The sequence below is a fragment of the Nicotiana attenuata genome, chromosome 2 (assembly GCF_001879085.1).
Source record: "Nicotiana attenuata strain UT chromosome 2, NIATTr2, whole genome shotgun sequence".
In the NCBI taxonomy this organism is placed as follows: domain Eukaryota; kingdom Viridiplantae; phylum Streptophyta; class Magnoliopsida; order Solanales; family Solanaceae; genus Nicotiana; species Nicotiana attenuata.
This window is the reverse complement of record NC_031990.1, coordinates 78,219,667-78,232,225: the sequence shown is the minus strand read 5'-3', so window position 1 is coordinate 78,232,225 and position 12,559 is coordinate 78,219,667. Positions and strand designations below refer to the sequence as shown.

The following is a 12,559-nucleotide window of genomic DNA, read 5'->3' as shown; positions in this document are numbered from 1 at the left end:
GCTAGGTCGAACCCTTCTTTCTTGGCGAAGGCCGATGGCCGTAGGGGTGTTATTTCGAGCAAGGTCGAAATGGTAACCCGTTGTATTTCCATTGGGGGACACTACTCGTCGTTGCGTTTTATACGCGTGCGTCGAGGCAAGCCCTGGTTTGCTTAATTTCGCTTTCGCTTGGAGGGCACTGTGCGTTTCCTGGGTGAGTCTCAGTTCGCTCAATTTTGCTTTCATTGGAGGATGTTGTGCATTTCTTGGGTGAATCCCAGTTCGCTCAATTTTGCTTTCATTGGAGGATGTTGTGTGTTTCCTGGGTGAGTCTCGGTTTGCTTAACTCTGCTTTTACCGTAGATTTTTTTTTTGATAGTTGCTCTGTACCGAGCCATTCCTGTTATTCGTGATATGCTACGGCTTAGAGGGTTTTGCCCGGTCATTACTTGCGGGACGGTACGCTATGGAACCATTTCCGGGGGTGTTTTGGAGGCGTTGGTCCCTCGCTCGCGTACCCATGCGAGTGCTCGCGTTTCTGTTTCGAACCAACAAAAGAGTGAAGATGAACCAAAATGAAATTGTTTGTTACCTTTACCTAACAAGCCGGTGAAAGAGGGAGCGGCGTTGTAGGGTTACTCGCTCCGTCTAGCGCTCGAATGGTGGTTTTAGATTTGGCGGTCGTGTTCGGCTTCGTCGTTAACAGCGTCAAGGCTTCTCACGGGTTGGGCCCACCTCACTCGCTGAAGTGATGAAATTGAGTCCCGGTCCGATCTTGTCCGATTTGCACAAACAAGGGAAACATGTCACACTTCGTTCATAGATCATCCGGTGTGTGGGGGCGTGGAAATAGGGCAGAATGTTCCCGCTCTTTCAAAAGACCACACAGCAGGCTGTCGTCCCTTCCCAAGGGGTCGGAATACGGGTCAGTATATAAGGTAGGTACGTCAAATGGGGTTGTGGTCATGCCAAACAACTGTGATCCTATTTTAAACGTGCATGTGTCGTGCCAAACCCATCATTACAGGTGAGACGTGGGTTTTGCATAAACATCGGTTATAACTTCTATTTTATGTAGCAACCTGACCTAGATTGGTACGGTAATCTCGAACGCTTACCTACCGCTCTTTCGAGTTGGTGTTTGTGCCGAGATGGTGAGGCCGTGATAGCCTGGTAGTGATATTTCGTTGGTTCTAGATCTAAAGGAAACTAAAAAATTTGGCTAAGAAATCCCCACGGACGGCGCCAAATTGTTTAACCGAAAAATTATTAAACCCTTTGGTTAAACTAATTAATAGAGAGATAGAAGGTAAATCTTAGCCAAACATAATTAACTCTAGATCCAAACATTACGAAAATTGGAGAAACAAGCTGATTTAATATTTCTGAAGACGATTATCATACATCAAATGTAAATGATAGGCTTACATCTACGACAGGTTTGCACCATAATCGTAAGAGCGCAGAAGGAGAATATATTAACATGACTATAAATGTTGTAGCCAAATCTGGTTCAGATCCCCTCTCATGGTCTCCTGCCTCTCTCTATATATATATATATATATTAACAATTTTCTCTTCTAACCAATGGTCTTTGACCGGCGTGCTTTCTCATGACTGTGTCCTTCATTACTTACCCAAACATTACACATGTTCTGCGATGTAAGCTTTCTGACGGCTTGATCTCGGCTATGACCGTGGTACTCATCGCCATTACGCCTCACTCAACCAGATTCATGAATGTTTCCTCTCTGATAAGAGAGATAACAAGAACAACAAACCCAGTGTAATCCCACGAGTAGAAATTTTGCACCATTGCCGAGAATAATGAACTACAAAAAGAGAGGTGTCTACTTCAAATGACACTGCCCACCTATTCTAAACAAACACCATGGCGATAACATACAGATTTTAATGGGAAGTGTGCTTTATGGCAGGCAATATTGACAAAAAGGAGCCATAAGAACCCAACCTAACATTCCCAAATAGAACGGTGAAATGCCTGCTCAACCCAAACAAACACTTGATATTTTATTTTTCCTGTCAGAATAGATTACATATAGCAAATTCACGGGTTTGATGATCCTAATTCCTGTTGAGCCTCCAATTTTTGCTAAAGAATATGGTTAAAGAATGAAGTGGAAAACCAAACATTGAGCACAGCCAACATTTTCATTTCTCTTCCCGTCACAACCAAAAACCGGAGAATTATGGAGTGAGGGATGCCAGAATTGAGTTAGCAACTTTGGTTGCACTCAACATGTGACTGCAAAGGGCTCCAAAAAGGCGGCTTCCTCTTGCACTAATCATGGATCTGCTTGTGTACAACCTGCTCCTCCACAGCTAGTAGCATGAGCTAAAATGCAATTAATGGCCATGATTTCTACATCAACAATACTTTCCATATCTTTCTCATATACACGACCAGAGACCAAACAGCAAGCCATGCTGAAACATATAGCAAGATCACACCGGAAGCAACAAAAGTTCCAGCCCCTGATAAACTACAGAGAGGACAGTAACCGAGGTCAAAGCACAATCAGATGAATTTCCAACCAGTATTTCCTGTTTCTTCAAACATTAGCATGAGTTTAGAACACAAAAGGTACCTGCTATCTCTGGTAACCAGAAGGATGGTCAATGCAATCATCTGAGTGGCTGTTTTCCACTTCCCCAAGTTATTCACAGCAACAGCCTGGAAAATTCATTACTTATTACTGCCGTAACTAAATCATGAAGTGGATTGCTCTAAAGTAAACAATAATAGGTTAATCGTGAACCTCTGAAAGTTTACCACCCTGAGAAGCTGCCCATTCTCTAACAGCAGACATAGTTATCTACAAAAAGATGTGCAAAATGAATAAAAGATCAGTGTTCGTCGCTCGTCCATGATGGAATAAAAAATCATTTTAACTGATTTTTGGTGGAAAATGAACCAATATATATCACAAGGAAGAGCATCATATGATACATATCATGTGGAAAAGAAAGAAGAAATAAATCTTCATTATAAGTCCTACATTATTATTGCATAACTACCATGTTAAATCTGGAGCAATATATCTCAAAGAGTATCAGAAAGCCGTTTTCTGTGCAAAAAATTAATAAGCCAAAATCCAGATAACAATGTCTAGGTGAATATATCTCTAGTGAACTATTAATTAGGTTCATCAAAAGTACCCAAGGTTTAAATTCATATTCTCGAGAAATTTATGATCTATGTTGTGATGGGAATCGATGAATGTCTCTTAACAGCGAAACAAGGGAGAAGATTTTATAGGGGATGGAAAATATTTGTACGACAACAACAACTACGCCTCAATCCCAAGCAAGTAGGGGTCAGCGATATGAATCATCATTCCTCTCATTTAGCTCAACTAGTCGTCATCATTACCAAAATAAAATAAAAGTACAAGTAAAAAAGATAAACACATATATAAACAATAGTAATAATAATAACAACAACAACAACAACAACAATAATAATAATAATAATAATAAAAGTTCTCTACTAAGTCTAGAACCTATTCCCAACTAGTAGGTATCACCTATATGATTTTTCTCTTCCATTATGCCCTATCTTTAGCAATTATGCATTGATTCCAAGGATTTGTAGGTCTTTCGAAACAACTTCCTTCTATCTGATTTTAGGTCTACTCTGCCCCCTTTTCACACTTTCCCCCACCATTGTTTCACACCTAAGGACCGGTGCATCTGTAGGACGACGCATGACATGTTCAAACCATCTCAAGCGACCTCTCTTTTTATCCTCAATGTGTACTACTTGCACGTTCTATCCTCAATGTGTACTACTTGCACGTTTTGGCGAATGCATTTTTAATCTTATCTAATCTTGTGTGACCGCATATCCATCTTAGCATTCGCATTTTTGCAACACTCAACTTGTGGATATGTTGAACTTTAGCAGCTCAAAATTCACTGCCATATACCAAAGTCTGTCTTATAGTTATTCTATAGAACTTACCTTTCACCTCGATAGGCATTCTTCTGATCTTCTATCACATAACACCCTGGTAGCGCTTCTCCATTTCAACCATCCAATTTTAATTCTATGAGTAACATCTCTATGTCATTCCATTCTCTTGAAATAACAAGCCTAGATGTCTAAATTGTTCGTATTTTGGCACTGCATTTCAAGGTAGTCTCACCTCAACTTTGCTCTTCTCATGCTGACTAGTGCATGTACCTAGTCTTACTTCTACTTATCTTAAAACCCCTACTCTCTAAGGTGTTTCTCCAAAACTCAAGCTTACGGTTGACACCCTCGCTAGTTTCGTCAATTAGCATAATATCATCAGCAAATAGCATACACCATAGGATCTCATCTTGTATTTTATTGGTTAGCTCAACTAAGGTAAATAAGTAGGGGCTCAATGCAGAACCTTGGTGTAAACCCACTGTTCTAGGAAGCTCTTTTGTATCTCCTCTATTGTTTTCACGCTAGTTACAGCTCCTACATCCATGTCCTTTATGACATTTATATATTTGATATGAACTCTTTTCTTCTCCATCACCCACCAAAGGACTTTCTGTGTACTCTATCGTATCTTCCATTCTCTGGGTCAATGAACACCATGAGCAAGAATATGTTGTGTAGCATCCTTCTCCACCTCGAAAATGCAGACTAGTTCACCAATTAAGAGACATAGTTCACTGATTCTCCTTTTTCCTTTTTTAAGAGACATAGTTCACTTATACCCCCCCCCCCCCCTCTTTCCACAAAGTCCTCCCCTCTTTCCAATCTAAGCCGATTAGTGCTAGTGCAATTAAGAGAAGTTTATCCACTGGCGCTACTTAAGAATATGATATTTCCTACTTTACTTAACAAAAATGAGAGAAAAAAAACAGTCATAACCAAAGTTCCATTTCAGCAAAAGGATATGAACCATAGCTTCATGGAACTCTTGAAAAATAGTGAACTGTAATCCCAAACTATGTGGGAAACTATAGCAAAGATATCATCTTTTGAACAACTAAAACTTATATGTGGCAAATATACGACTGAGAATAAGCTATTACTTCAGTAAGTCCTCATGATAGACGACATTTTCCTTTCCCTTTGTTATAAAACTGATTTATAGTTACTACTATACTTTTTTAACAGAAGCTAAGAATTCAGCTTTCAAACTTGCACTTATAACATACTAGATGCTCAAATTGCCAACCAAAATTACACTAAATGCCTTGAACTTTTTATCTAAGCTACCTCTTATTCTTCCAGAGACTCCTGAAGGCCCCTGCTACTACGCCCAGCCTCCCCACATCCTCAGAAAAAACAAATAAATAAAAACTAAAATGTGCAGCGGAAAACGACCACCACGAGACATGCTTCCAAGTGACATAATCGGATGCCACAGATAGGGTGCATAGAATGCTAAATGATCAAAGTCTTCATGCAATCCTTACTGTTTTCATGGCCATCTAACATCTTCAATTTCCTAAAGGCCAGGGTACCTTACATTTAACAGAAATATACTCTTAGTAACATCTTGTGGAGCATTTAAAGACTCTCCCAGAAACTCAGCATTTAAAATGTTTCTCTGGTGCATTGTAACAACTAAAACCATGAAAAGGGAAAATGCAATTCCATTATGGTGTTATCTCCTACAAGAGAAAGGAACTACGTCAATGTTCCTGATCTCATGAGTATTAATATCATAGAGTTAAGTTTTCTTTGTGAAAGTATACCAGGTGCAAGGAAATAAAATAATGAACAAAAGTACAGTTGATCACTCACCTCCCTGCCTATTATCGCAATTGAAGGTACAGTTAGTAACCATGGCAATTGCCCAAACACACTAGCCTCCAAAGGTCTATTGCACAATAAGATCAAGGTGGCAGCAACCATTAGCTGTTGCAATCAAGAAGAATTGTATCAGGAACATTTGCGCCTTCATTACAAGCAACTATGCTGAAGTGACTCAAACGTTATGGATAGTCGAAACAGCTTTGCTAGCAAACAGGTAAATATTCCAGGCAATAAGCATGTGAATCAAAGAATAAAGAGAAAATACCTTATCAGCCACTGGATCTAAAAACGCACCAAAGGCAGTTCCTAAGTTCATCTGGACGTGGCAAATCATCCAAATTTGTAAGTTGAGCTATAAGCATTTATAATTTGAGAAGAGACGATTCTATTAAATAGCAGAAGCATATACCTTGCGAGCAAGGTATCCATCAAGCCAATCAGTTATTGCTGCAGCAATAAATATACCTGTTGTAGCGGTTGGTCCCCACCAGCTATCAACATAGAATGCTATATTAAAAAGGCTTTACAAAATCAGTTTTGTTTTACAGAGTATCATTTGAAACAAATTATGCTACCCCACAAAAAAGAATCACAGAATGCCATGGCATACAACAACAACAACAACAACAAAAAACCAAGTGTAATCCCACATGTGGGTCTGGGGAGGATAGTCTGTACGCAGACCTTACCCCTACCTTGTGGAGGTAGAGAGGTTGTTTCCGATAGACCCTCGGACAGAATGCTATGGCATAATTTGTAAAATAGCTGTGTAAAGGGAAATAACTGAAACTAAAATCCAAGAACTTCTTACATTAAGTAATGAAACAGATCAGCAAACTAATGAGCCACTCATTAGAAAACCTTACATAAAAGCATACAATAGACTAATAACAAGACAACTATGTTGAATGATCAGATGTCTGAAACTCTCACTCTCACTATTCAAATGTTCGAAAGTTTTATATAACGCTTCTTAGACCAAGAGTCCGGGACAGTTTCCCTCATAATGTATCATTTGTCTCTTGTCTCTAAGCACTACGCACCATGTTCCGCAAGTTAGCAGTTCAACAAAGAGAAGGGGAATGAGAAAGTCTTTCTTTCATTATTCCATTTCCTAAGACCATTGTTCCATTACACAAAGATATAACTAGTTTTTCTTAGCGCTCAGAATATTGGCAGGAAATAAGTGCCTCTCTCCTCTCCACAACTAAACAGTACGACTAAAGACCAGATTCTATTAGTTACTAAACCAATCATCTTACCAAATTGGGTAACTCCTTTTTTTATAATCGAGAAATGAGCCAATGGCACAGGTTAAAAACTGGATAATAAGCCCCGCCCCTCTACCCTTCTCCACTTCAAACAGGCTTTTGTTAGAGGCCTTGATGTGTGCCTAACCAAACATCACCCACTGTGTGTGACCACTAGTCACAGGGACGGACCTACCCTTGACCAAGGGGAGTCAATTGGCACCCCATAGCAAGAAATTACACTGTGTAGATAGATCAATCTTTTTATGTATATATACTATATATGTTGAATACCCTTGGCTTCTTCATGTCTATACTTCCTTATATTTAGACTCTCGTTAGTGAAAATCCACGGCCACTAGACCAAAGGCTGGGGACAACTTTAGTAACTTTAATGTAAGCTGTATACATACTTACATGAATAGTCAATCTAAATGCATCAATTCTACTAATCAAAGCTCAATAACACAAGGACTCACTGAAAAGGAGAAAAATCAGCTTTAATTAAACTGCAATTTCAAATATCACTACAAAATTTACCACACTGCACACTCTCATTAGCTAGGGTTAAGAAAAATATCTTTTTGTTTCGTTTAGCAGAACTTACTGGTTACGAGAATCGGGATTGCGGCAACCCGGCCGATCGTCAAAATTGTAGGCAATGTAAGCAACTTAGCAGACTTTGACGGAGCTGATGACGGCCGAAATGCAGAGCCCATGCTAAGACAGGAAAAACCTAAGATTTTCGCCGGAAATGGATACGCCGGCGCCGGAGTTGCGATCCTCCGGCAACGGTAGATGAGTGTCGGCGGCACCGCCTGATAATTCGTATTTACGGCGGTGGAGATGGAGGTTGTGGTGGAAGTGAAGGTGGGGAAGAAAGTGTAGGGCTTGTGGCCATAAATAGAGGCGAAACTAGCGGTGAGTTTGAGCCCCACGGGCATGGTGTGTAAAATGGTAATAATGCGCATAAAGGCTTAGGTTAGCGGAAGTAGTTGGTGAAGAGGCTTATTTTAGACGGAATGAACTCACTATTTATTAATATTATTGGGTTTAACCATCATATAAATTTTTAATTTATTGACTCGATTGATTTGAATTTTTTGTACTTATATGATTATATCAAAAGTTTCTCTATTCAAAAAGTCGAGACAGAGATCTCTATCATTCCACTATAGAAGTGAGCAATTGACCGTATAGGTTCTACTACTCTCTTTGTTTTACTTTATTTAATATTATTTTTTTATTGGTATTATATATATATATATATATATATATATATAAGTCTTAAAAAATTTACAACCGTACAAATAATATGATGTATTTAAAACAATAAGTTTAACGTCTTTATTTATTTATTAAATTTCGTGCTACATTAAATTATGACGAATAAAATAGAACGAAAAGAGTAATTAAGAAGTCGTATACGATCAAAATCGGAAGAGTTCGACTTTGGGGTTGTTGTAGCACTCCATGCCCAGCCTCGAGGAGCTCGAAGTAGAATTTGAAGTATGACCCCGAGGTGCTTCCCTCGAGGGGGCATATCGAAGGACAATTTCGGAGCAGCGCAAGTCGGTGATTGTCATTGAAAGGCGGGAAACTCCTGAGGGCACGCGATGAGAACTGACAGAGTCTGCAAGAATAGTACAAATCCGTACTGAGCCATTGTACAGCTGTACTAGTAGCATTTCTTCGTCATTTATTAGACATGTACTGTGTGGGGATTCACCCCTCCTATATAAAGGGAACCCTTGTCATTTTGTAAGGGGACGATACATTGATTTACAATACAACATTCTCTGCTCTTGCTCAATAGTTGTTCTACACAATTTATTGTTTATTCTTTCATTGTTCATTCATTGTTCTTCATTTATTGCTCATTATTAACCACAAAAGGCCATTTTTGAGGCCTCCTTATCATTGTTTCTTCCAATAAGCTCACTACCAACTGCTCTAAGCAAGCCTCGAAGCCCCTGCTCCGACCAGCTCGAGGCTCGATTTTGTGACAACTTTGGTTTGCTTTCCTTATTCTCTTTATTTACACTTAGCATCTACTGCCTAACAACTAGTATTAAAATAAATCACGTATTTTTAGAACCACAAAATCAAATATAATTGTCATTACCATTTTGTGAGAATGCACGAGAGAAAAATATATTATATTGATTAAAGTGTTGTACAACCCTATTTATATACAGTAATTACATAATAATAGGTATCTACTTCCCAATGTGGGACGCTAAACATGACTAACTACTTAACACTCCCCCTCAAGCTGCTGCATATAAATCATATGTACCGAGCTTGTTACAGATGTAACTAATACGAGAACCAGTAAGAGACTTAGTGAAAATATCTGCTAGCTGATCATTCGACTTTACAAACTTTGTAACAATATCTCCTGAGAGTATCTTTTCTCTGACAAAGTGACAGTCGATCTCAATGTGTTTAATCCTCTCATGGAACACCGGATTTGACGCAATATGAAGAGCATCTTGATTATCACACACCAGTTTCATCTTGCTGATTTCTCCGAACTTCAACTCCTTGAGCAACTGCTTGATCCAAACTAGCTCACACGTTGCCACAGCCATGGCCCGATATTCGGCTTCGGCGCTAGATCGAGCAACTACATTCTGTTTCTTGCTCTTCCAAGATACCTAATTACCTCCTACTAGAACACAATATCCAGATGTAGAACGTCTATCAGAAGGTGATCCTGCCCAATCAGCATCTGTGTACCCAACAATCTGCCCGTGGCCTCGATCCTCGAATAGTAACCCTTTTCCTGGAGTTGACTTTATATACCGAAGAATGCGAACAACTGCATCCCAGTGACTACCACAGGGAGAATCCATAAACTGACTTACAACACTCACCGGAAAAGAAATGTCAGGTCTAGTCATTGTGAGGTAATTCAATTTGCCAACCAACCTCCTATATCTCGTAGGATCTCTAAGAGGTTCCCCCTGTCCAGGCAGAAGCTTAGCATTCGGATCCATAGGAGTGCCAACCGGCCTACAGCCCATCATTCCAGTCTCCTCAATAATGTCTAAGGCATACTTCCGCTGTGAAATAACAATACCTAAGCTTGACTGAGCGACCTCAATACCTAGAAAATACTTCAATCTGCCCAGATCCTTAGTCTGGAAGTGTTGAAAGAGATGTTGCTTCAGATTAGTAATACCATCCTGATCATTGCCAGTAATAACAATATCATCAACATAAACCACCAGATAAATACACAGATTAGGAGCAGAATGCCGATAAAACACAGAGTGATCAGCTTCACTACGAGTCATGCCGAACTCCTGAATAAATGTGCTGAACTTACCAAACCAAGCTCGAGGGGACTGTTTCAAGCCATATAGTGACCTGTGCAATCGGCATACAAGACCACTAGACTCCCCCTAAGCAACAAAACCAGGTGGTTGCCCCATATAAACTTTTCCTCAAGATCACCGTGGAGGAAAGCATTCTTAATGTCTAACTGATAAAGAGGCCAATGACGTACAGCAGCCATGGACAAGAAGAGACGAACAGATGCTACTTTAGCCATGGGAGAGAAAGTGTCACTATAATCAAGCCCAAAATCTGAGTGTATCCTTTTGCAACAAGACGAGTCTTAAGACGATCAACCTGGCTATCTGGGCCGACTTTGACTGCATAAACCCAACGACAACCAACAGTAGACTTACCTGAATGAAGAGGAACAATCTCCCAAGTGTCACTCGTATGTAAAGCAGACATCTCCTCAATCATAGCCCGTCGCTATCCTGGATGAGATAGTGCCTCACATGTAGACTTTGGGATAGAAACAATTGACAAAGATGATATAAAAGCATAATGAGGTGATGACAGACGATGATAACTTAAACCGACATAATGGGGATTAGGATTAAGAGTGGATCGTACACCTTTCCGAAGTGCAATCGGTCTACTAGGAAGAGACAAGTCCGCAGTAGGAGCAGGGTCAAGTGCAGGACGTGAATCAGTTGGGCCTGATGCTGGGTGCGCATGATGATGATATGTCAAGAGTGGTGTTCCTGTGGCAGGGAATCTAGGAGGAGCCACACTAGACTCCCCAACGGTTGGAATGGGTAAGACTTCTGTGGCAGAAGGTGAAGGAGGAGCTATAGTAAGCTCCTTAAAGGTCGGTATAGGTAAGACCTCAGATATATCAAGGTGGTTAGAAGAGGTAAAGAAAGGATTAGACTCAAAAAATGTGACGTCAGATGACATAAAGTACTTACGAAGATCAGGTGAGTAACAACGATATCCCTTCTGAACACGAGAATAACCAAGGAAGACACACTTAGAGCACGAGGAGCTAACTTATCTTTCCTAGGGGCTAAGTTATGAACGAAACAAGTGCTCCCAAAAACACGAGGAGGAACAGAGTATAAGGGTGACTGGGGAACAATACTGCATACGGATTCTGATTCTGAATGGGAGATGAAGGCATCCAATTAACTAAATAACAAGCTGTGAGAACTGCATCTCCCCAAAAATGCAACGGAACATGCGATTCAATGAGAAGTGTGCGAGCAGTCTCAATGATATTCTTTCTTTCTGCAACCCCATTTTACTGAGGGGTATAAGGACAAGAGGTCTAATGAATAATTCCTTGAGAAGTCATAAACTGCTGAAATTGAGAGGGTAAATATTCTAAGGCATTATCACTGCGAAAAGTGCGAATAGAAACACCAAATTGATTTTTAATTTTAGCACAAAAATTCTGGAATATAGAAAACAACTCAGAACGATCTTTCATTAAGAAAATCCAAGTACATCTTGAATGATCATCAATGAAACTTACAAAATAACGAAATCCCAAGGTTGAACTGACTCTACTAGGACCCCATATATCAGAATGAACTAAAGAGAAAACAGACTCTGCATGACTCTCAATACTATGAGGAAAGGAGGCTCGGGTATGTTTCCCGAGCTGACATGACTCACACGCTAATATAGATAAACTAAACAAGCTAGGCACCATCTTCTGAAGCTTGGATAAGCTTGAATGTCCTAAACGTCTGTGAATTAGGTCCGGAGGATCTGTAACTAGACATGCCTTGGAGGAATTGAGTGAGTTAAGGTAGTAAAGGCCTTCTGATTCAAGTCTTGTTCCAATCGTTTGTCCCGTACTGCGGTCCTGCATAATAAAAGAATCATCAATAAAGTATATACCACAATGGAGGGCACGAGTCAAATGACTAACAAATGCAAGATTAAAAGGACAGTCAAGACATAAAGAACGGAATCTAAAGTGACAGAGGATAGGGGATTCGCTTGTCCAACTCCTTTTGCTTTAGCTTGAGACCCATTGGCTAAAGTAACAGTGGGAAGAGACTGTGAATACACAATATTTGACAAAAGTGATTTATTACCAGAGATATGATCAGAAGCGGCTGAGTCCACAACCCATTGTCCAAGAGTACTAGACTGGGAAACACAAGCAAAAGAATTACCAGCAACAGAAGTATCAGTCTGAGCAACAGAGGCTACTTGTGGAGATGTCTGCTTACTTGAATGATACTGAAGGAACTCATTATACTCC

At 39.9% G+C, this 12,559-nt stretch overlaps 1 protein-coding gene across 1 annotated transcript; it reads right to left on the bottom strand.

The window, feature by feature from the left end:
• On the bottom strand, positions 1,929-7,998 carry LOC109213393 (CDP-diacylglycerol--glycerol-3-phosphate 3-phosphatidyltransferase 2-like). Its single transcript, XM_019377190.1, has 7 exons — positions 7,607-7,998; positions 6,159-6,256; positions 6,015-6,065; positions 5,738-5,851; positions 2,760-2,816; positions 2,589-2,674; positions 1,929-2,483 (listed from the first exon to the last, which is right to left on the bottom strand). The coding sequence occupies exons 1-7, from the start codon at positions 7,968-7,970 to the stop codon at positions 2,363-2,365; spliced, it is 891 nt and encodes a 296-aa protein (XP_019232735.1). The 5' UTR covers positions 7,971-7,998; the 3' UTR covers positions 1,929-2,362.